The sequence below is a fragment of the Aphelocoma coerulescens genome, chromosome 1 (assembly GCF_041296385.1).
Source record: "Aphelocoma coerulescens isolate FSJ_1873_10779 chromosome 1, UR_Acoe_1.0, whole genome shotgun sequence".
Lineage (NCBI taxonomy): Eukaryota > Metazoa > Chordata > Aves > Passeriformes > Corvidae > Aphelocoma > Aphelocoma coerulescens.
In genome coordinates, this window is record NC_091013.1 from 20,500,287 (window position 1) to 20,526,066 (window position 25,780).

Genomic DNA, 25,780 nt, shown 5'->3' on the forward strand with positions numbered 1-25,780 from the left:
TGTCAAGAATTTGTAGTGACAGCGCAGGTGCCCTTGTTTGTCTGCTTATAAAACCCAAACAGCTTCATAGTTCTCAGCTTTCTCACCTCCCCTCCTTTACAGTAACAGTAGGCTAGACATACCAATACTTCATTTACAAATTTTTTTAGTAAATCTGTATAGTCTGGGGGAACAAAAGTCTTCCCAATCCATGGGTTTTTTTGCAGTTCACAGACCTTGTGTTCAGTAAATTAAAATACACTAGAAGAACAACATATAATGTAACTAACTGGGTGCACAAAAAGCCACTGTAAAGAAACTGCTAAATCATTTATTCAATGTATTAAAAACATTTTTTTTGGATTTTGTTGGTCTTCTGAATACTTGGCAGGAAAAAAAAACCACCATGAGGCTGCAGTTACCCACAGTGGCCTCAAATAAAAAGGAATTGACAATGTAACTGTTTTTCATTCCAGAAGCTGTTATATGTACTTGTCACTGCAGATTTGAAGAACTCACCCAGCTGTGGGAGCTCATGATTAGAACTTCATGGGCCCACATAAAGGTTTCTTGCTCATCCATTTAAGAGCTTACACTTGTTAAGTACTCAAGTATTGCTTCTCACAACACTTGGAATTCTCAAGTAATCTTCCAAATAAATACTGGTCACATCACACAGCATCCAGGACCCATTTACTCCAGCTTAGACATAACTGAGACAAAAGATGAGTGTAATACTGTAAAAAATTACAGTACCTTCCACATTGATAAAGAACTGAATAAGGTTTTCATGTAGAAATTTCTCCTTGAGGCATCTTAGTCTCAGAAGGACTGTAGACATTTGAAAGAAAAAACTGCTCCACAAAAAAAAAAAAAGAAAAAAAAAAAGAAAAAAAAAAGAAAAAAAAAAAGAAAGGGAAAAAAAAAGAAGGAAAAAAAAGAAGAAAAAAAAAGAAGAAAAAAAAAAGATAAAAAGAAAACTGCCTCTTCTGAGGAGCCCCTTCTGGATTACACATACAAGTGCATGTAAAAATTTATACTTCTTCCACTGAATTGGAAGTTATGCAACTGTAAATCACTTTGTAATATACGGTATGGTTTGTAAAAAGCATTTTTATTGTCATAAAAACTATTTTCAGATTAAGACAGACATTAGAGTTTCGGCACATTACTGAGCTCGTAATTTGGGCAGGAAATATCAACTGCCTTAACGTGTTGGAAGCCCAAGGCACAAGGTGGTTACAGTTGCACAACCATCCAAGGTAACCTCTCCCTCCTTACCTCCCGGGGCAGCTCAAGTTTCAGGTGAAGTTAATTGTTAGTTCCCGTTCTTTATCTCCACCTGATGACTGCAGCCAAAACAGCATTATAACAAGCAGCAGGACAGTCTGAAAGACTTACACATCCATCTACCATTTCTCCATTGGCAAAGGACAGATATTTTCCTGCAACTTCTTGGAGGATGAGCTACTCTCCTCCTATGCCTGTACTAATTTAGGCCAAATATTTCCAACATATTGTGTAGAGACTCTTAATGGAAGCAGTAAGAATCTGCATGGGCAGGCATAATGCTGTCTCTGAGAGCTCCACCTCCTACCTGTGGGTGGGAGCCTGACCCTGAGAAATGCCAGCCACCACGCTCCATCCCTAGGGGGAAGATGGGGGCTCTAGTGAGACAAGTGCAAGAAGCTGGATCCTCTGCTGAGGCTGGTTCTATGTCTTGCTTTATCTTCTGACATTTCATTCTGCAAGAAACAGAGCTGTTTCCCGTGATTTGGATACACTGGGAAAAAGTACAAACCCTTATTTTGAGCAGATACATGGCAGCCCTAAAACACTTACAATCACTTAGAGCTAGAAGTTTAAAAATGACCAGACAACTATGATTTCTGGGATTCCTGGAGCAGCACTGATTTTGCTTGGGAAATTAGGTTTTTAGGCTTATTTTACAGAAACTGAATGTGCCAAGATATGCATCCAATTTAACATCAGTAGACTTGAAAGCTGGGTTCAGTCACTTCACAGCAAAATAAAAGCTATTCTCCAAGCAAAATTGAAAACAGGATAACTTCACAGCAATAACAAAAATCTTCAGTAGATCATTTTTCTTCCAGCCCAGCTCACATCACCCCTTCCATATCTCAATCTTTAGTCACCCTAATTATCAGCAAGACTAAGTTTTACAAGAGAGTAAATCTGGCAAGAATAAAATAATAAATGCCCACAGGTTGAAAAATGTGCTTGAATACATAGAAATCAAATCAGAAACTATCCAAATTTTTCAAGCCCAGATCAGTTACAATGAATGACAAAACACAGGAAAAAATGCTGTAGTTAATATTCATACATAGGTACTCCCGCTGCCAAAGTTTGTTTGTTAAAAAAGCTGCAGGATCTATCAGCATCCCTCTGAAATGATCAAGTAGTTTAATAACTGAATTCATCCATGCATTCTTCTTGCATAAACTAAGGTAGCTATCCTACAGACAATCTCACAACAGATCACACAGATACTATGACTACATTCACATGCAAATTGTGCCTACATCACTATTTTTAAACTTGGAGCAGTGAATACGGCTCTGTCTAACAGTGAGTACTCAGCTGTTTGCTTTTTATATGCTACATTTAATCTTCTTCAGTGGGAAACAAAATTGGGTTTCAACACAGTGGGAAACAAATTGGGTTTCCTTCTAGGGTGGTACAGAGCTCCACAGAGGGAAGTCTAAACAACCTCAAGGAATAAAAAAGGTATCTTCATATAGAAAAAAATCACTGAGACACTGAATACCACATATGAGCTCTAAGTGATTAATTGAAGTTTAATATTTTATAGCTTTACTCAAAGTTCAGTGAAGTCAGCAGAAATGTGTGATGGGTTTTATGGGCCAGTGCTCTGTTATGTATTATTATGCATTATTATAAACCAACAGTAACCTGCAGATGTTGATCCTAACTCTTCTGGGATCCTTCTCACAAATACAGAGGGCAGATCCTACCTGAGAGCCCTGTAGTGTGAGAAGGTCCATTAGCCTCGCTAGATTAAGGATTTCTCTAATGGAGCTGGCTGGCCTGTCTGGTCACCACTAAGAAGATAGAGACAGAAACACATCCTGAGCCCACGCTGCTCCAGCACCCCACCTTCACAGCATATGTTCTTGAAAAGCAGGAAGCAGTAACTGCCTGGAAATGACAAAAAAAACCCCCAAACCTAAATTAATCATTTAACACTCCCTCCCCCATCCCCAAACTGTGTAAGACAAGTGTATTTAAAAGATTAGGGTTTTTTTCCCCCCCCACCTTTGCTCAGTACTTCATATTCCTCTCCTTCCCAAGGAGAAATCCTACAACCCTTTCTTTAGATTTATCGTGAAGAACAAACCATTTTGGTCTCACATTCATCAACATACTCATTTCCTCTTGCACTGTTCCGTAGAAATCCCCTTCCACCCTTGTGTAAGCATGTTGACAAACAGCTCACAGCCTGGGAAACTTTTTCCACTGAATTTTCTTTTCACACCACTAAAAGCTCAAGACTTAAAAACTCTCAGGCCTTGACACTTTGAGTTTACTAAGAGTGATCTGCCACTCCATTTGTCTCCATCCCATACTGGGATGAAGAGACCAGCCCAAGAAAAATGGTTGCAGACCTCTTAGAAAGTAGCGACTGCAAACCACCCCAGTGCATGGCCCGGCTGGGAGATTAATGGTTTTGCTCAGCAAGGCAAATTTCTCAGGTCTGCCTGAGAAATGGGAGGCAAATTTGAAAGCAAACAACGAAATACTCTTTTCAAAGTCACCTCTCCTCTTCCACGCCTGCCGACTCCAACTTCAACAATCCTATAATGAAATTTTAATCGGATGCATTTGAGACAACAATGCATAGCTTTTTTATCCCACTCATCCAACAAGTTACAAAACACACAAAAAAGCCAAGAGAAAGGCACCCTGAGCACTGGCTTATCCCAACAATGAAATGAAGGGGTGAGGAGCTGCCAGAGCTCATGAGTGTCCTACCTCCTGGCCAGCCCAGCAGGAGCCTCCCCACCCTGGCATAGCCTTAGGTACCTACCTATGCTCCTCCCTCTGGGACCAGGCAGAGCTCCCCGCTGGGAGACCAGCCTCCTGTCATGGAGTGGGACCGGTCCAAGGGCGAAGTGATGGGGCTGAGGCAGCACCGGGCGGTGTTGGTGGCATCCTCCTGGGTTCTGTCCCCGGCAGACACGGGCGATGCTGGCGGAGCAGAGCATCGGACTCCTCAGCCCTCTGCCACCGGCTGTCCTGTGCTAATCTGAGGCCGCCAGCTTAGGGATATAATTAGACTCAGAAAGGAGCCTTGTTAGCGCTCCCCACTAAGAGGCCGGAGCGCCTTAGATTAGTCAGACCTGCAACTCTGCTGCTGAATGCTGCTGTGGAGCTCAGCAGAGAAAAGCTGAGCAAAGCCCAAAAAATGAAACCAGAGGACTGTCCTTGACAGAGGAGGAAGGAGGGGGAGCTTTAATGTTCGTTTGAAGTGGTGTTTGACATGGCGCATGGAAAATGCACTGACGTTATGCTGCTGAAAACTGTTTTTGTTTGTTTCTTTTATCTGTTCTATCCTTTTCCAATCTTCTAAGCAAATACACGGCTGAGAGAATAGAGGGGTCTGGGGCACTGCACTGTAAAGAAGTTCATGTCACCTATGAGATGACAAAGCTAAAAGAAAATCTCTTAAGAGCTCTGATGGACCAACAATGGTAGTGGAGAGTTACAGATGTTTTTCCTACACATGAAAAATCACCAGACAGTCTTCTCAGGGAGCAGCACTTCCCCTGAAAGAGAGGCAGCCTGTTATATCCCAAGAAATAAACCACCTCAGTATGCAGGCATTGGAAATCATCACCTCCAGAAAAAAGTGGCAGGTACATCCCTCCATTCTCTAGGCAGACTGAGACTCTCTGGGGAGTTCTTCCAAAGGACAATTTATTTTAAAAGTCTTCTGAAAAAATAAGCTTTATTCCATAGCCACAAAATTAATCCCCTTCTGCTAGTCAGATTTGCACATGTAAGCCTGCCATGGTTGCTGACCATCATCATACCTGAGGATATAAAGGATACAGTAACACGCTACGCAGAGTTTCTTTGGGGAAAATGAAGAAGATTAATTATGCTGTACCCTTAAGGATCAGCACAGCAGAACGAAGACAAACTTTCTTCTTACACACTGGCCTATGTGCCACAATCATGTTTTCCTTAGGTTCACTGACCCATCACACTAAACAACAACTATACGTTTTTGTTGGTTCTGTTCTATAACAGAACAGACTGCACCACAGCATCCTTACCAACCGACTGACCACCATCCTGCATGTGTAAAATGAACAGCTTTTCACAGGTCAAAGCAGGATGCATTTATAGTAGTAAAGGAAAAGCTGGAAGTTCCATGGATTTACAGAAATCCTCAAACTTCAGGAGGGCAGTTGGCTAAAGCGTAAGAAGAGGTCTTATTTTATGCAAGTATACATATTTGGATTTTAATAAGAAATCCAGTTAAGACAGCATATGACAGAATTGCAAATTACAAAGATGTCCAATAGCTCAACTGTGTGAACCTGCTGGAAAGTTAGATGGTGTCTGGCTAAAACTTTCTCAGCTAGACTGATATATTTTATTAAAAAACAACTGCACTTCGTATAAAGGTGAGAGTATAGATTACTCACAGATGTTAAAGCTAATGTAATGAGGGTTTTTTGTAAGTAGCCTTCAATAAAGGTAAGCTAAACCTAGCATGATGCCTTGCTTACTAATATTAACACCCATGCACATGTGTGCATGTGCATACGCAGTCCAGAGAAAGGCAGACTTTGAGTTAATGGCTCACTTTTCCAACAATGTTTCAGGAAGAGTCTAAAAACCATGGAGTTATTGCTGTGTGAATGAGGATGTCCTGTCAAAAAGTCAACCTGACAAATATTATTCTTGGTGACTTATCTGGCAAAACAAAGAAGTGAAATTCAAGTGGGAAAAAAAGAACTTTTTTCCTGAATTTGCAGCAGCAAGTCCATCCTCACTCTACATAACAGAAAATAAATTGCATCAAGTAGATACTATTGCATCTGCTGTCTAAAAACCGATGAGAATTACACTGATACAGTGGTAAGAGACAAGGAAAACTAAGTATTTCCTTAATTTTAAAGAAAAGGAAAACCTGAGCCTAAAAAATCAGTTGACTAATACGATTTTTAATTTGCTTTAAAAAGCCTCTTTTCAGTCTTAATCTGCAATCAGATACTGCTGAGCTGTCCTGCTAGACTGCAGCCAAAACAGCAAACAAGCTCATCTTACCTTCACTACAAAGACTTCTGGGCATGGCAGTACATTTGCTGGAAAACAGCTATAAACAGTCACATAATTGCTATGAAAGCCTTCCCAGAAGACTAGTGGAAATTTAAAAAATATCCCTGAAAGAACTAGCATTATTAAAGTGCTTATGTGACATACCGGATCCAAAGATGAATGAAGGTGGGTGACCAGACAAATGCCATGCACAAGAGTTCAGCCTACAGAAGAACAGAGACTTTTCAGTCAAGGGCCAAGACCCCTCTCATTCAAGGCCTTATCTCAAGTGTAAACCTGCCGCTCTAAGAGAGTACAACCAAGTAAACAACCTGGAATCATTACTCCAATTGCTGTTGGGTTACAGTACAGAAGGGAAAGGAGCCTACATCCAACATCACACACTTGGTATTAATGCAGACATGCTTATAAAGCTATGACACTGGATGCACAATCCCAATAGTATCGAGTCTATGTAGTATCAAGCAACTGTTCATTAGTAACTGCTCTTGAAAGAGGAAACTCTAATGACCCTAGCTCAAAGGAAACCCCTGCACATCACAATCTGAGCTTCCAGAGAGCTTTACCTCCTTAATGAAAATTAAAACATCAGCTAAAAACTTTGTATTAAAAACCAGAATAGGTCAAGAGTTAACCCCTCACCTTCTCCTTTCCCATCCCCAGAATGAGAAAACACAGAGTCAGGGTGAAAAGCTTTCAAGCTTTCACCAGGAACACACATCAGTTTCACTTGAAAAGTTTCCCAAATACTTTTTTTCATTTATTTTAATAGCCAAAGTTATGGGAAATAACTTGCTCATCACCAAGAGCAGTGCCACAGGAAAAGCAGCATCTGCAATCAAGTTCGTTAATGAAGGTGCCTATCCCTGTCTCTCCACCTGACTCTGGCTGCCAAGGCAGACTTCATTCCCCTCCAAGCTTCCCCCTCTGTCTCTCCACAGGTATATGGCTTTTCACCAAAAATACACCAAAAAAAGTGGTTGAAAACCTTCTGAATGCTCAATACACCTGTCCCTTTGAAATCTTCTGGGAAGCACACTTGGGATGCTTTTGCCTAGACTGACCTTCCTGCATTATTAAAATATATATTACCACATTTAATTTAGGAACGCATATCCAACACAGACTGTTGTGTCCTAAGGCAGAAATTTTTAAATAATATACATATTTTTGAAATCCCTTCAGTCATTTAAATGAAAGTCACAGCCACAAGAGAGCGCTACCAGCAAAGGAGTCAGTCACAGAGAGACATCAGCTATATAGAGAAATTAAGCTATATAGAGTAATAAAAAATAAAGGTTGTGGTTAGGCAGTCTTATTTGCACATCTAAATGGAGTCCTCAGACATTTAATTGCTATAGCTGTGATCTTCAGAAGCCAGGAGATATTCTGGTTGTCTCCATTTTTGAAGGTGGAATTCCAGATAGAGCACTGAATAATCTCCCTTTGAAACAAAGAGAATCAGTCATGAGTTTTTGGATTTTACACACCTTTAAAATGACCCACTCCAACTGAGACACCTGAAATTAACAGCTTTTCTGATATCACTTTTTTTTTCCTGAATGCCTGTAGCTGACTAAAACTCAATGCAATGAGTTAAAACAACAAAACTGTGGCTTTGCTGTTGTTTATGATCTCTGTGCACTGAGTATCTGAATACCTTGTACTCCCCTTTTACTTATCTTTTCAAGAAAAGTGCCAATAAATTGTAACAACAAAGTCAGCCTATTTTTATGGAAGCAGCAAATGGAACTGCAGCACTTTCTTCCATGCAAAACAGGAGTTCCTGTTTTTGTAATTTCAGCTTCTGGTATCTTATCATAAAAGGAAACAACTTCCAAAAAGTACCCCTAAAAAAGAAGTGACCTAGAACTTAAAAACAATAAAATAAAAATATAAACACATGCTTAACTTACAGACCTCTAGGGGAGAGAGAGGCTCTAAAAGAGAAGAGTAATAAAAGCAATCTATTAATATTCTTAGAATATTGATATTCTTAGAATGGCAAATTGAACCAGTATTTTGACAGACAAGTTATTGACAGAATTCTATTATATGGGTACCTGTACAAATCCCTAAAATTTCGGCAAAGCAGCATATTCTACCTTAAATGCCCATTTCCACATGCCAAAATTCACACAAAGGTCTACACAGTCACCTTTTGCCTTGCTGTCAACCATGGCAAGACCTATAAGGCCTGTAGCACTGCTCTTTGTTTTCTCTTCCCATGTATCACGTAACCAGTTGGTCTGACCTCCCATTTGCCAGTCATCCTGCACCTGAAAAATGGAGCAAACAGCACCACCACACTACAGCCAACAGTGCCTTTTTTAAAAGAAGCAATGGTGGAAGGAGAATTGTCTTGTCACAGCACAGCAGCTCCTTTCCTACCCCATGCTCTAATAAGTTGCATTTTACATAAAAAGAAATTAAAGAGACTTGCAAAATACTCTGCTTCTGTCTGTGAAAATAAATAAATACAAATAAATTACCAACCCTAGCACCCTTAAAGACTTCAGTCATTGAAGAAATCAGGATTTCACCATCCAGTTCGCTCTGGTTTTCCTTGTTCCTCAGCCCAACTGTACAGGCTTGAGCAGGATGGAACAGCAATTTCATTTATAAGTAAGATATGCACTGTCAACAAAGAGGTATTAATTTGTACGAGGTATAACATCATAAATCTTCCTGCCTTCTGAATTCACAATAGACTACCATGATAAAGCTCTCATATTCTGGAACTGGTTTTTTTTGGTCTGCCTTGGGGAACTAGACAGACACATCTGGATGTCTGAGATAAAAGTGTTGCTCTTGGGATTTATGGTATATTATATAAGCTACATAAATACTTTTCCTCCATCCTTATTTTTTCGCACATTCCGCTACCTTTTGATGGCTAGATAGCATTAAACTCCTGATGTCATCCTCTTACCTCAGTTTTTACCATAATTTATCAGAATTCCTCAGAAGGATAATAAAACATTTTTAATGAGTATTTATCATTATGAAATATCTAAAATGCTTCACACATTGAATAAATTGGTTCTGGCAGGGTTTATTTTCAAATATCTTGGAGACTATCATGCCATGTAAAGTGCTAAAGAAATTAACCTTTAAGGTAAATACAAAAGAAGTGTTATTCACCAGTAACACTGAAGAAAAACACAGCCTCTGACAGAGCTAATGCTAACAGCAGCAGCAGCAGTCAAAATACAGGGGGGATTTTAGGCCATCTTACCATGGCTAAAGTGAAGGAGCAGGAAACAGAGCAGCCTTCAGACACATTCCCCCCTGCCATCTTTGCCCAGGATGGGCACAGCAAACGCCAGAGCAGCACATGGCTGCCTGCACTAGCCTAACATGCTGCCTTCAGCAAGAAGGAGCTTGCCACATCCTTGGGGCACACGGCCACAGAAACCCTGGTGCTGCTTGTGGCCAGAAAGAATGGGTGTGTTTTGCCTCCCAGCCACTCACACAGTAAGCTTACCCTTCGACAACCATCCCAAATGAGTTGAGCTTCCTCAAAAACCACATTCCAAATACTGGTCTTTCTGCACAGGTGTGGTGTTTTCCCACACCAATTTCAGCTGCAATTTACCTAACCACATTCAAGGTGACCCAAAAACAGGAGTGGGGAAAGGGAATTCCTCTTGTCCCAGGGCATTTCAGGAGAGATCCCAGCCCTACTTCGTCTCATTCTTGGTTAAAACACTATAGCCACATGATGCAAATTACTGAGCATCCACAAAGAACTATGCCACAAGCTGGTATGGTTCAGGTTTTATCTGAGAAAGCTATTTTGCTCTGACACGACCTATGCCAGGCTAGTTACCATGCCCCACAGTGCTCTCTTCCCCATCAGATGCCACTCCCAGTTCAGCAGCCTACCTGCTGGCAAAGGCTGCTCCATGAGCCAGATCAAAGAACTGACTCTGATTTTGATTGCAACCCAGCAGATATTTCCCCAAACTTTGGCTTTTGTCATTCTGTCCTTCCTCTGCACTCAGCATGAAGCTGGACTAAAAGCACAAGGGCCGTATAACTCAGCAGTGTGGTAGCTGTGACTCTGTGCCCGACTTTGTTTTGCCAGGTGATCCAGTATTATGCAGATTCAGTAGCAATGACCATAAAATACCCCGGGGTTTTTTGTGCAAGAGATAAGATGCAAATTTCTTCAGTTATTCAGTAACTAAATCTGCAACACACTTGCCTTCCTGCCCTTCTTTGAAGTAGTCACATTTCTGGAGTTAAGGGTTGGATTCAGAAATTATTTTAAAACTTCTTTATAATCTTTTCAAATGGGAAGGTGTTACATGTAGTTACTTAAGCAAGTAGAGTATAAAATCTCTACACTCAATATGGTAGTTACTTGATCCTGAAATGTCTGAGAAGTGCCAAGTTCTCAAACCTGTCAATCATTTAATTTTCAGGATGTGAAATATGTAACCTACAATAAAATTTCCACGCAGAGAAAACTGCAACACACTGAAATAGGAGTATTAGTCCTTTTCTCCTAAAACTGGACATGGGCATTTCAATGTTCTTGACTAGTGTTTAAAAACCCAACACTCTTATGTGCTTAAAAGCAATCCCAAACAATTATGTCAAAACACATACAACATACACAGAACCATGACTTCAATATGCAAAGATCATATCTGATATAAAAAGATTATTTATTTCATCTTTAATGGATGGGTTTATAATTCTGTTTCAGTCAGGAGTCTGCAGGTATCTACAGTATTATCAAACACACAAAAAATGGTCTGTGTGTGCATGCAAAACAATTATGTGAAATGAGTAAGTCTTCAGCCCCCCAAATTTTTATAAGGCTCACTTGTTTTCCTCTCTCACCCAAGGGGCTACATATTAGAGTTTCCAACACCTACACTGAAATTCACAAGTGGAAAGCAGTTTTCAGAATAACTCCAGAATGACCTTGTAAAAAGCTATGGTTAGATCCTGTAAGCACTTGTATACTTTTTTATTTTCAGACATGTGAGTGCTCTCACTAAATTGGACAAGACTACTCACACTCAAAATTAACCATTTGGACAAGTGCATGCATGATTGCAGGAAAAAAAACCACAACTAAAAGCCAGTCATGATTCACAGGTTATTACTGTTTCATGGATATCCCATTCCACAAAAAAAGCCATGTTGCCCAATTTTGGTAATTATTAAAAAAACTGAATAGCACTGCCACAAGTAACCTTTTGAATAAGCATATTCAAATTACAGAATATTCCTTTTACCTACACAGAAATGTCTATGGCCTTCCTAGTAGCCCAAATATTGCCCTAACAGAGTTGACTTGGTAAAATATTGTGACATCTGTTGCAATTTCGGCTTTCTATTATTTAAGCTTTACAGGGCAGATTTTTTAGATTTGAAAAGAAATAAATTATGAAAGTTGTCACAAAATGAAAACATATCAGTCATGACATCTGTATTTGAGAGAAGCCTGACAGCTGTATAAGACAAACATCCAAAATCAAAAGACAACAATTTGCTCTTTGAAACCACGGACAATACACCACCAACTGGAGGAACTAAAGCTTATGATCACCTCAAGCACCCATCAGTGTGTCACTAACAGCATGTTACATACAGATCATGTTAATGCAATCAAGAAATAGGTGAGGTGGGCAGAAAATTAAGACATGAAAGTGCTTTTTAGATGTACACCCCACTGAAAAAGCAGTTGGCATGGGAAACAGCCAAACACCAGGGTGGTATTGCCATGGTCACAGCAAAGGGAATGTGGATTCACACCATTAATGTGTTGGGTTAAGTGACTGTGATGCAACTAAAGAAAATGGTCCTCATCAGGGCTCTTCTAAGGTATAATTTGCTGAAAAGATAAGATGGAAGTGTGTGCTTGATAGGGACTGAGTCTGGAGAGCTGGCCAGAGTAATGACACATACACTGATACGATTTGAGCATTGTTCTCCCTTTATTGTTCAGCTATGCAAGCTTATATCTACTTTTGCAAAGATTCATGCCCAGTCCCTCTAGACGGCCTCTAATCAGCGGGGGAGTCGACCAGTGCATAACTTGCCAAGGACTCTCAGGGCTGCCTGCAGCCAGGTGCTTTCCAGGCCTGCCTGCAGCCAGGGGCCAGTTCAGGGGCTTTTCCTCAGCAACCCTGGGTTGTCCAATCTTTCCAGGGGTATCATATGCCCCTGTTCCATAAGGAATCCCTCTACATGTGCTCCTCCTTTTGTCATGTCCATTCCCCTTCCATCAGCAGTGCAGGATCACATAGCTGAAGGATGAGGAGCACAGTGGAGGCCCAGCCAGCCTTGGGTTTGCCCATGGAGAAGGTGGACAGGAAACTGGAACAGGAGGTGACCTCCACATGGGCTGGCCTACTCTTTGTGTCCCCACTGAGTATGTGTGTACACAGTAGTTTATCTGGCAGATGCTCCATTAAACATTCCTTCATAGAAAGATCCTGCCAGGCATTCCTTAAAGCACAGGACATCCAACCCAAGGTTCTCCTGAGCTGGGCCTGTAGGTGCTGTGCAGTTCACATGATGTGCCATATTTGTGCTTATTTGGTTCCTGCCACCCCACTGTGAGCCATAGTAGCTCACTGTCAGCAGCAAATGAGAAAAAGAGGTGCCCTAGCCTGGTCATGCCCTGTCACATATCCTGAAATACATGGCTTGTTCCCCTCTCCATCACCAGACCTGGCTGGGAGCAGTGTATGTGTGCATCCCTGGCACACATTTACACCTGGCCATCCTGCTTAGAGCAAGAAAGGGGACCCACAGCAATATATTAACCCACTTCTCAAATGAATTTGCAAAGTGGGAATTTAAAAGAGCCCAGCCCTTCCACCAACTGCAGTCACACAGAAATTTTCATGCCTTGAACCTGAAAGCTGTGTGCATCTGTTAGAAATACCCACTCCCAAAGATCTGCACCAGCATATCCTGTTCCATAGCTGTCAGTTCCAAGAAACACAGGTAGCAAGGGGCTATCACACCTGCCCACTTCTTACAGCAATGGTACATGTATGTAGATACAGCCACGGAAAGCCCTCCTACAGTTTCCTACATATTTCCAAATTCTGGTTGAAAATTAAAAAAAAAAAAAAATTGAAAAAAAAATCCACTCTTGGTCAGTTAAGGCCAAGGTCAATCATCAAAAAGGAGGAATTATGGCTACTAGGTAACAAGAGAGAAACCACTGTTAATTGTTTTGCCATAACAAACCCTGGTTCCAGAAGCAATGAAATCTAATTGAAAGACAAAACAGATTTCACTTGTACTCAACAGTGGTTCTTCACAAGTGCATTTGGTTTATTGAGCACTGCTTAACCATAACCATGGGCAAAATACAATATGATGAAAAGTAGAAAAATACATGTAATTTTTCAGATTGTTTCCTATACCATTTTGGTATTTATGAAAGTACAGCTATCAAGGCCAAACACCGCTAAGAGACAGAATTCACAGCCCCCATCTGTATCTTATAATTGTACAGAAAAAAAAAATCCCCTCAATTTTCCAAGTCATCTCACAAACTGATATTGCCAAGTTTCACAGAGTATTTCTGCAGCCACAAGGAGCCATGAAGTACACAGTTAGCTGCTACACAGATCATAAATAGGTAAGACTAGATCTCCTTGCTAAGTTACGCAAAACCCACTACAAAAAGGTCATTGGTAGTGTTCAGCAAGTTTCTCCTCAGAATGTGACAAATTTCAGTGATCTCTCATCTGAACATTGTAAATGACTGTCAAGATTTTTATTCACAGATTTCTGCTCAGGTCTCAGGTGTCTGAAATCACACTGTACAATCTTGGAGCCCTCAAGACATTCAGTAAAAATTCCTTCTTCTGTGCTTTAATTAGGAGTTGGCTGTTTTCATGAAGTGCCATGCAAATCAAGATAACCTTAACTTTCCATGTCCAGGTGTTTATAGCACAAGTATCATGGAAATCACTTCCCTGGTTAGGATTTTGCACAGTAATGCCAGTATTCATAATATGCTTCTAATAACAAGTGTGTTTGCTCCCACTCTCTTTCCCTCTCCTTTAACAAATTGACTTCTTCAGCATTGCAAAGAGAGCTTGCACTTTGGCAACATGAAGGCACAACACCAAAATGCTGTAGAACAGAAAAAAATCCAACAAGCCCTCATGTGTACACAATGTGGCTAAACTCCAGAACTTTAAAGCTTGTTCTCAGTCACTGGCAGTACCTGAAGAGTTGGCCAATAAAAATCCAGCTTCTCATCACTGGCAGACCCTGTGGAAAAGAGGCTGCTCCTTCCCTTGCCTGCCCATTTTGACTGCCCCGACAGACAACTCAAGCAGCCAAGAGGACAACACATATAACTTCTTAGGGTGACTCCCAGAGGTTAAAATCTCACCCAGCCTTTAATAAATCACACATGAAAGCCTCACCAATGTGCCAATTTTTAACAGTTTAATGTGTCTCATGAATGCATAGTGAAAAATTACTATGGATTTGTGATATATGCTTATGTCTAGTATATGCAAAGGAATGAAGATTGGTATGTAGTAAGTATAAAGGAATTTAAGTTACAAGTATATGCAAAATAATTAAATTACACAGAATATGGCAATCACCTCAACATCAACACTCAGACCAATTTCATTTGTATACAGATATGCAGTTTCCAAACAAAAGAAATTCACATGTAATTCCTGTAAGAAATGTCCTAAGCACAGTTTGCTTTCCATTTTCCTAGGAAAGGAATCTACACAAGAAATTACCCAGTACTACACTGAAGAACTAGCACGCAGTTAAGATGTATTGTTTCTACAAATCCACTTGAGAAAATAACATCAAGCCTCCTGAGTCCTATTTTAATCCAGGACCAAAAGTACACTGTGCTTGTTCAACCGTCAATATATGTAAACTACTTAAACATCATGTTTGTTGTTGAGCCAGTTGCATAGCCCTGATTTGGTTTAGACCACAACTATGCAGTGTTTCCAGAAAACACAGCAAAGCATGTATGCTGATAGCCAACACATTTATGCCAAGTATTGGTACTGTAGACACTTTTATTTAGAAACCAATGTTATCTTCCCTGAGTCAAGCATCATATTCTTTAAAAATAGCAGGTAAATATAATTTTGTGGAAGCCAGCTACCACTGGAGAACAACATGAGCTCCTTAAGAAACCTTTGTCCCAGACACAAAATAATTGCTGTGAATGAAACACATTACTCTCACTAAAACATTTTCCCTTGGTCTTTGCTGTAGGTACATTAGACTTCTAAACAGACAATAGCATGTCTTACTGTTTCCTACGTACATTTAGATCAATATAGGATCAGCCTGTGGCTCTATTGCTTTGAGAAGAAATTTCACATGGATGCACTTCTCAGCAGTGACAAACTCCATTTTTTCTTGATTAATTATACTGACATTAATTGCAAGGAAGTTCTCTACTTTCCAGAATTTTGTTAAGAAGTAATTTTTACATACCATAATAGATTTTTAAAAGTTTGATTTTCACTTCTGGATCAGTCTACAAATAGATACTACAAATGACCCCAGGGAAAAATGTTTTCCACACAAAACATAGATCTTGGCAATCCACATTAACTCTCACAGATAACAAGAACAACATGATTAAAACAAAGATTTTCTTAAGCTTAAGGATTGAGTTGAACTTCAAACTGTCTATTTTGTGCTTCAGATTATTGCACTGATGCCCACAGGGAATAAAATGTTAAACCAATGCTACAGACAGACATCACAGTGGTAGGCAAAGGACACAGGGCAAGCAGACAAGAAGATGCTATGATGACGTGCAGACCAATACATCATCCTATACGTAATTCAATGAAAGGGAATTTTGTGGGACTATCCCCACAGTCTCCTCTGGGAATAGCAAGTGTGGGTCTGAAGATTGAAATAGTCTAAAAATGCTAAAACTACCATTTCAAGATTGCTGTAATTGATTGAAGTGCAGATGGCCTCTGAGAAGTGGTGGTCTTACCCAGCTGAACCCCTACTTACTCAAGTAATTTTGTAGTCAGATCAGTTCCCTGATCCAATTAAATCCAGACCTGCAGGATCACTCACACAAAGACTAAACAACTGGTTTGCTTGAAGACACAGCTGTTTAAAGCACTCATAAAAATTCAGCTTAAGATTTAGGGCAAACAAAACAGAATACTGTTGTTCAAACCCTAACTTCTGAAAGAAAGCATGCAACAAGGCTTTTACAAGAACCTGCATCATTTGAACTTTCAACAGGAAAAGAAAAGCTATTTCAGCACAGCAACAGCAGTGCATGAGAACAAGCTGGCGGAGAATAAAATGAGACTGGAAGTTAAAAGGTTTCTGACTGTCAAAGGACTGATGTCCTAAGGCAACTTTCCAAGGAAAGAGCAAAGTTGAAAAACCACAGACAAAAGCCCCAGCTAGTTTCATTCAGTAAGTTTTATGAAATTTTATCTAATATTATGCAGGCTTGTCAATGACCCAAAAGGCTAGTGCCTCTTTTGGGAGCTATGGAAGTTCTTAATCAATTTCAGACAAAAATGTTTTCTCTAACAACAGCCACTGTTTCAGTCTCTTGGCCAGAACAGCTAGCTTGTTTTCGCCTGTTGCACATAAGCTAGGGAAGGAAAAAGGGGAGGGATGATAAAGGACTGATGAAAATCCACCAGTTTTGCACCAGAGTGCTCAAGGGCACACACAGCAATGGAGCTTTGCTGCCTGCAGAGAATGGCCGCAAATCCCCAGCAGCAAATGAGCACTTGACTAGCTGTAGGAAAGTTCTCCAAAATCACATGCATGAAGTGAATCATAGAATCAAGGTTAGAAGAGACCTTTAAAAGATCCAGTTCAACTGTCCACCCAGCACTACCATGGGAACCCCTAAACCACAAAACCCAGCATCAGCTCCAGGCACCTTGAACACCTAGAGGGGTGGTGACTTCACCACCTCCCTGGGCAACCTATTCCAATGCCTGACCACCCTAACAGTGAAAAATTATTTTCTAGTATCTAATCTGAATCTCCCAGTTTAAGGCCATTTCTTCTTGTCTTCTGAGTGCTGTCAGACTAGAAGAGAATGGCCCCTACCTCACTGCAACCTCCTTTTCAGACAGTTGCAGAGAGCGATGAGGTATGAGTAATAAGAATGACACAGCTGTGTCTCTCATGAGAGTATTTCTGCACCAAGCCTTCTGCCATTTCCAAAGATAGATCAGAATTCACAGATTCTGAGCAAATTACTGTCATAAAATGGAAAAGCACCAAGAAAGAGGGAATCTTTCTACTTGCTCTGAAGCATTTCCTGGTAATTAAGACTTGCTGTCTTGGCAGATTCTTCAGTGTCTATAAAACTTCTCAACCCTGAAGTTCCCCCTTTCTCTGACTGGAACAGCTGATGTAACTTCTGCTAACAGAAGTGCTTTTACTGAAATAGCCAGCACAAGTTCGAACTGCTGAATATCAACATGATTTATGGTAGTTGTGAATGTATTTTATTTTGCATTTATTAGCTTCAATGCTACAAAAATTTGGTGAGAGCTTCCAGAAGTAGCTATTGTTGAGGATATAAACTATAAGCTGTAAAAGAGCTCCAGGTTCCCGTAGTTACTTCTATCAAAAATACCTTGTAAAACGGAAGGTGAAAAGCACGTTTTTGTACACCTCTCTTACCTATCTTTGTCTAGCACTGTGATGTCCTACCTGTCAGTGCTATTTCACAAAAGATTGTCCTCATTTAAGACAGCCTCAAACTGTCACTATATTTACAGATCATCATACCTGTCAAGCTCAAATTCTTGGCACTTCTTGTATTGCATCAAAATTCTTTTTTGATTCTAACAAATTCTCACGTGAAAGACTGGCTGGTATAATTTGGTAAGAGTAATTATTTTTAACGTTCTGATACACCAGAGTAGAAAATTACCAAGAAAGATCGTGTTGTTCAGATTTCTTGATTGGAATTTTTTTCAGAAATTATAAGATTTAACCTACTTTAACAGCAGTTCACTTCTATCAAAAATACTTTATGAAAATTATTTTTAACTCAAGTTAGCAAAAATAGCGTGAACTTAAAAGTCACAAATCGAAATGACAAAACAAGAAGTTTTCATACCATGAATGTGTTCTGATAAACTGCTTCACTCTTCCCCTCCACTAATAACTGAAAGGATTCTTCACGCAAACCACTTATGAAATGCTTGAGACATAAATACTTTCAGAGTGGGAAAATGCTTTTCCAAAAGCCTCTCATGTAACCTGCTCCTGACACCACAACTGGCCCTCACAGCATATGTGCTAAAGAGCACTGGCTGTGTCCACACACCAAAGGCAGGGAAGCAGGGCTGACAGCCTGCTTTGGGCACTGCACTTCAGGAGGACAGAGACAGTGTCCTGACTCATCACATCACAACAGCATTCACAGAATATATTGCCTCGGGTCCTGCTCCGATCAATAGGCTGCCTCTCTCCATCTTCTTCCATAAAGGGTCTGTGTTCAAGGAGGAGGTTAACACCACATAATATGCACATTATTAACACTGAATGAAAGTCATTTACTTGCCAAATCTTGGCAAATTTAGTTGCCCAGTAGCTTATAGGCTGAAACACATTTGGTTTTCCAGCTAAAGACAAGCTTACCTTTTTACTACAAGCTTTAGCGTCTTGTGTGAACCTTTCACCAGACAGATGGCTTCTTGTCGGAAGCCAGACAGGCCCACGTCATTGATGCCAACAATTTCATCCCCAGCCAGTAACTTGTCCACAGCTGCAGCTTTGCTCCCATCTTCTATCTGGGGAAAAAAAAAATAAAACCATGTAACAAATGGTAGAATTATATAGGTTGCACAGTGACACCTTTAAAATAAGCTAATGAGCTTTTAATACTGGCTTCAACAAAAATTAATACAGTAATTAAGAGCTTAACATAATTAAGAAGACACAGTAAAAATCACTATAAAGGAATAGTAATTATACAGAGACAATTAGAATGGGAAATAAATAAAAGAGAGGAGAGTTCCTGAGAAAGCTAGAAAGCTTGAGGGAAATTTGGGAATATAAGGAAGAACTTCTTTGCTGTGCATACACGGGAACAGACTGCCCAGAGAGGTTGTGGAGTCTCCCTTCACTGGAGATATTCAAGAACTGTCTGGATGCAAATCTGTGCTCTGGGATGACCCTGCTTGAGCAGGGAGGCTGGACCAGATGATCCACTGTGGTCCCTTCCAACTTGTCCCATTCAGTGATTCTGTGAAAAGCATCTGTCATCTTGACCTCAGCTCAATACTGAATGTGTAATCATACTTGCAAATAGAGTTTCGGGCTGGCATCTTAAAATATGGTTCTCTAGAGAAGGTAACCAGTAATATTAACCATTTTGTCAATAACATTAACACACAGCCAGCTCAAAAAGATCTGGCATGTCAATGAAATCCCAAAGTATTGCTTAACAAGCTGGTCTAGAAAACAAAGGTATTTTCATCAGAAACATAACATTTAGGAAACATAACATTTAGGAGAATTTACCATCCATACAGCTAATTAACAGCTCTGTCTTAAAAACACAGTGATACTAAGAGAAATTCACTGAAGGATTATTTTGCTGCCACAGGCATCTCTTGAATGCATTAAATTTTTATACAATTGCTCATGTGACAAAAACACAAGATAAAGAGTCAAGCTTTTGCAATTCCCACCCTAAGTCAAAAAACCCCACGTTACAAGTTACCCATTTTCAAAATTTAAAACAAATCTCAGAAGCTTGATCAGACAGATTAACAAGTATCAACAGTTTGAACTGATTTCAAACGATGATTACATGGATGTTATAAGGTTATGCAAGGAGAAAATTAGAAGGCCCAAAGCCCAGCTAGAACTTAATCTGGCTACTGTTATAAAAGACAATAAAAATATTTTCATAAATACATTAGCAAGCAAAGGAGGGCTAAGGAAAATCTTTATCCTTCATTGGATGTATGGGGATCAAGATGGGGCACACAGTTTAGTGATGGACTGGGCAGTGCTAGGTTAACAACTGGATTCTGTGATCCTAAAGCTGTTTTCCAAACTAAACAAGTCTATGATTCTAAGTACAGCTGTAGGTATTGAACACTTTGCAATTCAATCTCCTGGCTTTCTAGTTTCTTCCTATCCCCTTTGCTGTCAACACAGCCTCTGGCTTCTGAGTTGCTTGGCTTAATGATCTATGTATTTAATTTTATTCCTCCTCTACTTGCTCATAATCCATATCCCACATCTTCCTGTACATTTGACACTTTGTCTTCAAAGCAAAGACTTTAATTTATGTCTTCATTATATTTTATATTGACTACAGTATCTGAGTCCCACAATATTAAACACCAGCAAATTTACAAAGAGTAATTCCTTGTAATCACCCTAACTGCAGAAAGCTTCATAAAGAACTGCCATCTTCTGAGTCACCAAAGTCAATCAGCAATGAGATAAATCCAGAGGAAAGTAACCTCACGAATTTTGAAGCTCACAGTACAAGTTTTAGAAAGAGTCTGGCAACAAAAATATAAATTAAATAACCTAATAAAAAAAAGCAATATCTCTTGATGAAAGTACTTTAGAATGATCTCATAGAGCACTCAACCTCATTGCAGGCATATAAAAGCTCTCTTTATGTAAGTTCATAATAGATGTGCTTTAAAATTTTCAGGCCGGTAAACCTAAGCCAAAAAGAATACTATGAAAAATGCTTAGCCTTATATACCATTCTAAAACACTCATTATTAATAGTAATTAAGAAACTTTATTTCCATAACTTATCTTAAAAAAACCCCCAGATAATTAAAGACAGAGCAAGTTTCTACATCCCCACATATCTAGTTTTCAAGTTATGACCTATCTTCTCACCTGCCCACATATCCTCTGAACATCAAGAATTTACCAGAATACTAAAATATCACTGCAAATCTTCATTTATGTTGGAAACAAGGGAGTAGCAGTGGAAATATCTTATGTGTCAAGTATAGAGCATCTGCCATATAAGGGACACTGAAATCAGGCTGAGCAGAACAAGAGAACAGGCAGCCTTGGGACTTGTATCTGAAGCCAAACAGGTTAGAAAAGTGGCACAAAAAACATTAAGGAAGAACAGGGTTAAATCACTAGAATCGTAGAGGGAAGGTCAAGGGGGGGAGGCGGGGATGGGACAGGACACACATGGCAGGGGGCAGAGAGGGAAAGTATCTTGGAGGATACAATTTAAATTCCAAATGTAGATGCCAACCATTTGCAGCCCTTATGTCCCATGCAAGGCACCCAAACATAATGACAAGGCTGAGACACCCCTGGGCCCCAAAACACCTTAACAGGATCTTTTTTCGTCTGTATTAAAAAAAAAAAGGGGGGGGGGGGGGCGGGAAATCTGTCTCCTAGGGTTTGAAGGAATGTTCATTGTTCTCAGTAAGCCTGTTTGTTTTTTCTTCAGGCTGGCAATGCACTGACAGCAGGGAGTATTCAGTTACCCCCTCTGAGTTTTAATTTCAGCAGAGAAACTACACATTCCACACAAAGCAAGCTTTCCAAAGAGACTCTGGCTGTCCAAAACAACATTAATCAAAAAACCTCAAAAAGTATTTAAAAAATCAAAACCTAAACACAAAGCTGAAGCCATCCTCATGAAAACTTCCAAGTGACTTTAAGATCTTGTCTTCAGACCACCTGCAGGTAGGAAGAATAAAAACTACACATCCATTCACAGCAGAAGTCTTTTCAAGCTGAGTAAATTTAAACATAAACCTTTCATGCTCAGATCCCCAAATGGCTGTACAGATATGATTCCACTTGACAATACACTTTTAAGTGGAAATGGGAAAGTTAGACAGGAAAAATACAATTTCTTCTGTTACACTAGAAGTCCTTCCTTTAGTCGTAACAACTAAAACCATTAGGCTTTGCACACATATAAAGAAACACAGCCAGAAATATCCATGAGGAAAAGGCCTCTTCAAATATGCTGCTACATCACCCTGCCTTCTTTGTGCAAACTGGACAATGCCATTCCAGCTGCTACTTCAGGTTTTCTCTTCTTCTGTTTACTAGTTTTATTGTCTTTATTTATTCACCCACTGAGTAACTTTCCAACTCATCAGGACTTAAATAGAAGTGTAAATACCAACCAAAATACATAAACATTTTAGAACTAGCAAATACACTCAAAAATGTCATTATTTGTCACACCTCAACCATGAATGTATTTCACTCACTATCTTCAGAGTCAGCTGTGCTATGCTGTATTCAGAATTTAAGCCCAACTTTTAAGACAGAAGCCTGTATTACTTATCTACCTAGAATTGATTTCTTTTAGGATTTCAGGTGTACAGAAAAACTAGATCAATAGCTGAAAATAAAGCCTTGAAAATGCAGAGGGAGGTTTTAAGATGAAGTCTTTCAAGAACAGTCAGGAAGAAGAGGTCTGCCTCAGCCCCTGTCAGCTGGCAGATATGACTGGATGTAACCCAGCAGGAAATGAACTCCTGTAAGCACACACAACATTTTTATAGCAAAAGCAGGAAACAAAAGACATAGAAGAAAAACAATCGACACCTTATTTTCTTATATATAACAGACATAAGCCTTCAACAAACATATATAGTTACACAGCTTATCTTGAATGAGCAAGGGTTCTAGAAATGCCCTCAAACCATGCTTTTGTTATGTACTAAAAAATCATACCCTCATACTGTGCTAAATTAACAAGTGCAAACATGTTGACTTCCTATCCTTAGTAGTGATGTTGGTATGCTACCAAAAAAAGTGTTTTCAAAAGGACATGAAAAGGATGTTTGTTGACCGAAAGCATCTGCTTAGACAGTCTTCATCTCTCACCCTGCTGGCCCTGATGACCTCCCTACAGCCAAGAGCAAAAGCAAACTTTGGGATCTGTGCATCTGCGAGGATTGTGAGGGCAGACTTTGCCATCGTAACAGTATCTAAATTAATTGTCACATCTTCCCAAATTTATTTTGCTTGTATCACATCCACAAAACAGGAAGACACACTGATTAAAAATGTTGATATGAGGATTTTTAAAAAATTATTGAAAAAACACACGTAAATCTAGGATGTGAAATTCCTCCTGTAAAAAGAAGATACAGCCTTTAAACATGGGAAGAACTGAGCCATGGAGAAAATGTCTAACAGCTAGGCACACAAACACATTCAAAGGATACTTACAAGTCTCTATTCCCCCTGTTGGTAATAAACAGAAAGGGGGAAATAATGGCCTATCTTTCCAGCTTTGAATTGCTGCAGTGTAGATGGGGAGCAATTCTAGCATGTGACCCCTTCACTTCTGTGTTTATCAGGTCTGATGCTTTACTTAAAAATACCCACATTCCTCTATAGGCACCTGTATAAACAAGCAGGAGACAGGTTGGGGAAACGCTGTGTCATATGAGAGATCTAGTTTTGTTTACAAAGCCAACAGTTTCTTGTCCATGCTCTCTTTGGACAGGGTGGGAGACAGCATGGAAACCCAAACCCACAGACAAACACAGGAAAAAACACCACCACTTATCAGCATTCTGCTATGAGCTGTGATAAACTATTTTATCATAATTCATTTCTTGTACAGCCAAGAAATGTTTCTGTGATTGTTTGTGTTATGAGTATCTAATACAGTTTTTCCACAAACCTAACCATCTTTGTAGAAGATCTTCAGAACAAATAAAATGTGGAAAGTATCGATTATTTTGATTTGCAAAGAGTTAAACAAAGGAGAAAAAATTCTACAGTTCAAGCCTGGCATTTGTGTAACTTTGAGGAATGAACAGAAAAGTAACAGAACTAACCTAAAGGAACAGAACCGACCTAATTCCAGCTATACATTCTGCAAATGCATTCTTGAGTGGCAAGGGCTGCATTCACCAGCAACACTCATAGCTCAGACTGAGGCAGGATAAAAGAGGGGTGCAAACTGCAACAGGACCTACCTGGTTCAAAGACAATGAGCGTATATGTAAGACATCACACAAAGGCATGCATACACTAGAAGCTGGGCAATGCTAACGCATTTGACTTTACATTCCTACACATCTTTTCTCTCCCACTCTACCTGGACTTTGAAAGAGACTGCTGGAAGGACACCTGCCAGGGAAGAAACTCCAGCCCCGTTTTACAAATTGGCTCAGAAGCATATATGGAAACAAGGCCCAAAACAATGCAGCACGGCTGCAACAGAGCAAGGAATTCCACACAAAGCTTCACGCTAATGGAGGGTACCTGTAACCCTGAACCACCTCTTCCCACAGACTGCAGCTTAAATAATCAGCATTAACTACCCAACACGAACTTTAAACACCACCCTATAAAGAAAACTTAATGATGGGCTACCAACTTGCAAACTCTGGGCCTATGCAATACTATCCAATATTATTAACTCAACAATTACTGCACTTTGATCAGGCAGATGGGTGTCTGCTGCATTTGGTGACACTCTAACTCAGCACAGAAGCCAGAACTTCCCTTTTGCCTGGTATCATAAATTCACATCCCACAGCCATTGTCCATACTTGTTTAAAGATAATCTCAGGAAGAGCATTACAGCAAACTACATTAAGTTTTAGGAATGTTTAGTCCAGGGCAATATATTTCCCTAACAGCAGTTTCTTTCTTCCCTAGACCTGAGGGAAACAGTTCATGGTCACTGTCACAAAACCACTGAACAGGCAGAGAAATCCCCCTCGTCCAGCTGCTCTTTCAAAGTGTTCCCCATTGTGCTGCAGAGATCTTGAGCTGGCAGGTGCCCTGCCTTCTGTCAACAAGTGATTCTTAAAAATCAAAATGGAAACATTTTTTTAAAGGGTAGAGTTCAGTAGTAGCACATGGTCTATCACAGCCCTTTCTAATTGCTTGTTATTTAGTGTATTGAAATATTTGCATATTCACTCAGCAATCTTTTCCTTTCTTTGTTGTTTTTTGCTTTAAAAAAAGCATAGTATTTTGAAAAGCCAACTGTTGGTAGAGTTCTTTAAGTATTTATTCTGTTTTTGTAATTGTGTCCATGCCACTGTTTTGACTAGGGGCTGCCATCACTTCCACTAGAACAGGCCATTTTTGGGGGGGATTTATTACAGCTGTAAAAACTGACTCCAGGCTGAAATCTACCTTCAGAGTTCCTCAAGCCAGAAATGTTTAAGTAGTATAGTAAAACATCCAGCACTTCCCTCTTCAACAATTCATACATAAACTGATTAATATTTTAGTTGAATCTACATTCAAAATAATACCTACCACAACCCTGTGAGAAAATCTTTCCAATTATAAATCATCAGTTACTATTTCTAAAGAGGTTACAGTTATTATCTGTTTCTTTAAATCACAGGGTTGTTATGGACTGCAGACCTATTAAAGTATTTGAAGTTAAAAATTTAATGAAGCTTTTCCCCAAGAAACTAATGATAACAATTTCCAGATGAAAAGTACCAGGAAGAGAAACTTCACG

The 25,780-nt window shown here is 39.7% G+C and overlaps 1 protein-coding gene across 5 annotated transcripts in view; it reads right to left on the reverse strand.

The window, feature by feature from the left end:
* Positions 1-25,780, reverse strand: part of SHROOM2 (shroom family member 2) — a 119,247-nt gene that overhangs the window by 51,435 nt on the left and 42,032 nt on the right. For all 5 annotated transcript variants that reach the window (XM_069003831.1, XM_069003819.1, XM_069003822.1 and 2 more), the window contains exon 2: positions 18,949-19,100. In XM_069003831.1, the coding sequence (XP_068859932.1) occupies positions 18,949-19,100 (152 nt within the window). The remainder of the gene's footprint in view (positions 1-18,948; positions 19,101-25,780) is intronic.